This window comes from Penaeus chinensis, chromosome 32 (genome assembly GCF_019202785.1).
Source record: "Penaeus chinensis breed Huanghai No. 1 chromosome 32, ASM1920278v2, whole genome shotgun sequence".
NCBI lineage: Eukaryota > Metazoa > Arthropoda > Malacostraca > Decapoda > Penaeidae > Penaeus > Penaeus chinensis.
In genome coordinates this window covers 9,857,958-9,860,457 of record NC_061850.1, presented here as the reverse complement: position 1 = coordinate 9,860,457, position 2,500 = coordinate 9,857,958, and the positions used below count along the sequence as shown (strand labels likewise).

The 2,500-nt window shown below is 37.0% G+C and overlaps 1 protein-coding gene across 1 annotated transcript in view; it reads right to left on the bottom strand.

Annotated features, from left to right (window-relative positions):
* Nucleotides 1-2,500, bottom strand: part of LOC125042423 (ras and EF-hand domain-containing protein homolog) — a 54,765-nt gene that overhangs the window by 39,802 nt on the left and 12,463 nt on the right. The window contains exons 6-7 of the mRNA XM_047638054.1: nucleotides 1,945-2,013; nucleotides 57-200 (exon numbers count right to left, since the gene is read on the bottom strand). Coding sequence (XP_047494010.1) covers nucleotides 57-200; nucleotides 1,945-2,013 — 213 coding nt within the window. The remainder of the gene's footprint in view (nucleotides 1-56; nucleotides 201-1,944; nucleotides 2,014-2,500) is intronic.

The following is a 2,500-nucleotide window of genomic DNA, read 5'->3' as shown; positions in this document are numbered from 1 at the left end:
ACACGCGCAACAGCACCTTTAGAACCCCACGTCCTAAAGCCTCGTCCTCAACCCACCTCTTGCTCCGCCTCCTCTCCTTCGGCTGCCTCAAGGAACTCCTGTTGCTGGAACACCTCGAGCCCAGAGGAGACCGACGCCACTCGAACTCCATCGCGTCCCTCATGCTGTCGTTGGTGTCCTGGAGCCTCTTGTTGGCTTCGCTGTCAGATCGGCGAGAGGCAATTGCATTATTTTTTGTTTATTATTCGAATGCTGTTGTTTGTTTGTTTGTTTGCTTGGTTGTTCACTAGTTTGCTTGTTTATTTATACGTTCATGTGTTTGTTTGTTTGTTCAATTGGCTTGCTTGTTTATTTATACGTTAATGTGTTTGTATTTATATTTACTCATTTATGCGTCCGTCTATTCATCTCCTTATTTGTTATTCATTTATTCACTTATTTAATCATCATATATTCATTCGTTTATTTATTCATCATATATTCATTAATTTACGTATTTATTGTTTTTATCATTATTATAGTTATGCGTGTGTATTGTGTTCTATTAGGAAATGAGGTTGGTTTGTATTGGCGAATGTAAGTGGATGTAAGTGCGTAATTTTGCTGTGCGGGCGTGTGTGAGTGTGTGTGTGTGTGTGTGTGTGTGTGTGTGTGTGTGTGTGAGTGTGTGTGTGTGTGTGTGTGTGTGTGTGTGTGTGTGTGTGTGTGTGTGTGTGTGTGTGTGTGTGTGTGTGTGTGTGTACTTTAACGTTTGCGTGTGTTACGTTTAAGGGGTATGATAGAATAAATACCAAAGCAAAGTATGGAAATTAAGACTAGGGAAATAATCAACTTTACAATAAAAAAAAAAAAAAAAAAAAAAAAAAAATCTCAGAGCAAAATATAAGAAAGTTAGAAATGAAAGTGAATAATCTGTCAAAACATATATTTGGCGTTTTAACATTACAACATTACCAGAATTACGTGAATAGTGTGTTCTCTATCTCGCATCATATAAACTATATCATTACTCATAATCCCTATCAACCTTATAAAGATAGATAGATAGATAGGTAGATAGATAGATAGATAGATAGATAGGTAGGTAGATGGATAGAGAGAGAGAGAAAGAGAGAGAGTTTTTCTTTTCTTTTTTTCCGTTCTCAAAAACAAGAAACAACACGTAAGAGATAAGAAGACTATACCCTTGATCCTTAAAAGATAAGATTAAGATAGACAAAGGCGACTTTGCTGTCCTTTGCCCATTACTATAGACAGGTGGATAGTTATGGGGAAGACTTTAGTTAAGTTCTCCCATGACAATACACAAAACACGACTAAACTAACCTACTGGAATATAATAATTGCTTATAACGGATGGTTTGGACATATCGATTACTTATGCCAGCTAAACGTCTGTATGTTAGAGATCAATATTTTTCTCTCTGGGTATGAGATATTTGGTTCCATCCTTCCCAACAGGTGGTCTTTAATCGAGTAGGATAGATGATAGATGATTGACTGATTTCGCCATTTCTACGAAGCTTGCGTTGATGAGGGAGAGTAGGTATTAGCATGGTTTCAAGGTAATAGAATATGAATGAGGAGGAGGTTGTGGAATATTCCATTCGAAATTAACTTGATGTGTATGAAGGCTCTTACACCTCGATTTCGATTTCCTGTATATATAAACACCCAGAAATTATAACTCATTCCTATCGACACAACGTGAAAAAATTATATATATATATATATATATATATATATATATATATATATATATATATATATATATATATATACGTGTGTGTGTGTGTGTGTGTGTGTGGGTGTGGGTGTGGGTGTGGGTGTGTGTGTGTGTGTGTGTGTGTGTGTGTGTGTGTGTGTGTGTGTGTGTGTGTGTGTGTATGTGTGTGTGTGTGTAAACAAATCCTGATTAGAAATGCAAACAAAAGCCAAACTTACTGGAGTAACTCGAGCTGTCTCTTCATATGATCGTACTGGTGCATATATTCCAATACTTGCTCTCGTTCGCTGTGGAAAAAGGGTTGAAAGAAAAATAAGTGATTGTTATTTTTTTTATGATTAAGATATGTATAATTATATTTATTTTGTTCTAATCAAGACGCAATCGGATTAAAAAAGTAGTGAGAGAGAAGAGAAAGGTGTGGTGAAATGGAGAGGGAAAGTAGAACAGGGAGAGCAAGAGGGAGAGAGAGGAAGGAGAGAGAGAGAGAGAGAGAGAGAGAGAGAGAGAGAGAGAGAGAGAGAGAGAGAGATTGACAGACAGACAGACAGACAGACAGATATATAGACAGACAGAGGCAAATCGAGACAGACAGACAGAGTCAGTCAGAGAGATAGACAGTATGACAGATAGACAGACAGAGGCAGACGTAATGACAGACAGACAGATTGCTGAAAACTGATAGATGGGAAAAGATACAGACTGAGAGGTTAGTTATGATAAAACAACTAATATTCAACTTTACCAATCTAGTGAAGAATGAAATTCATCTAA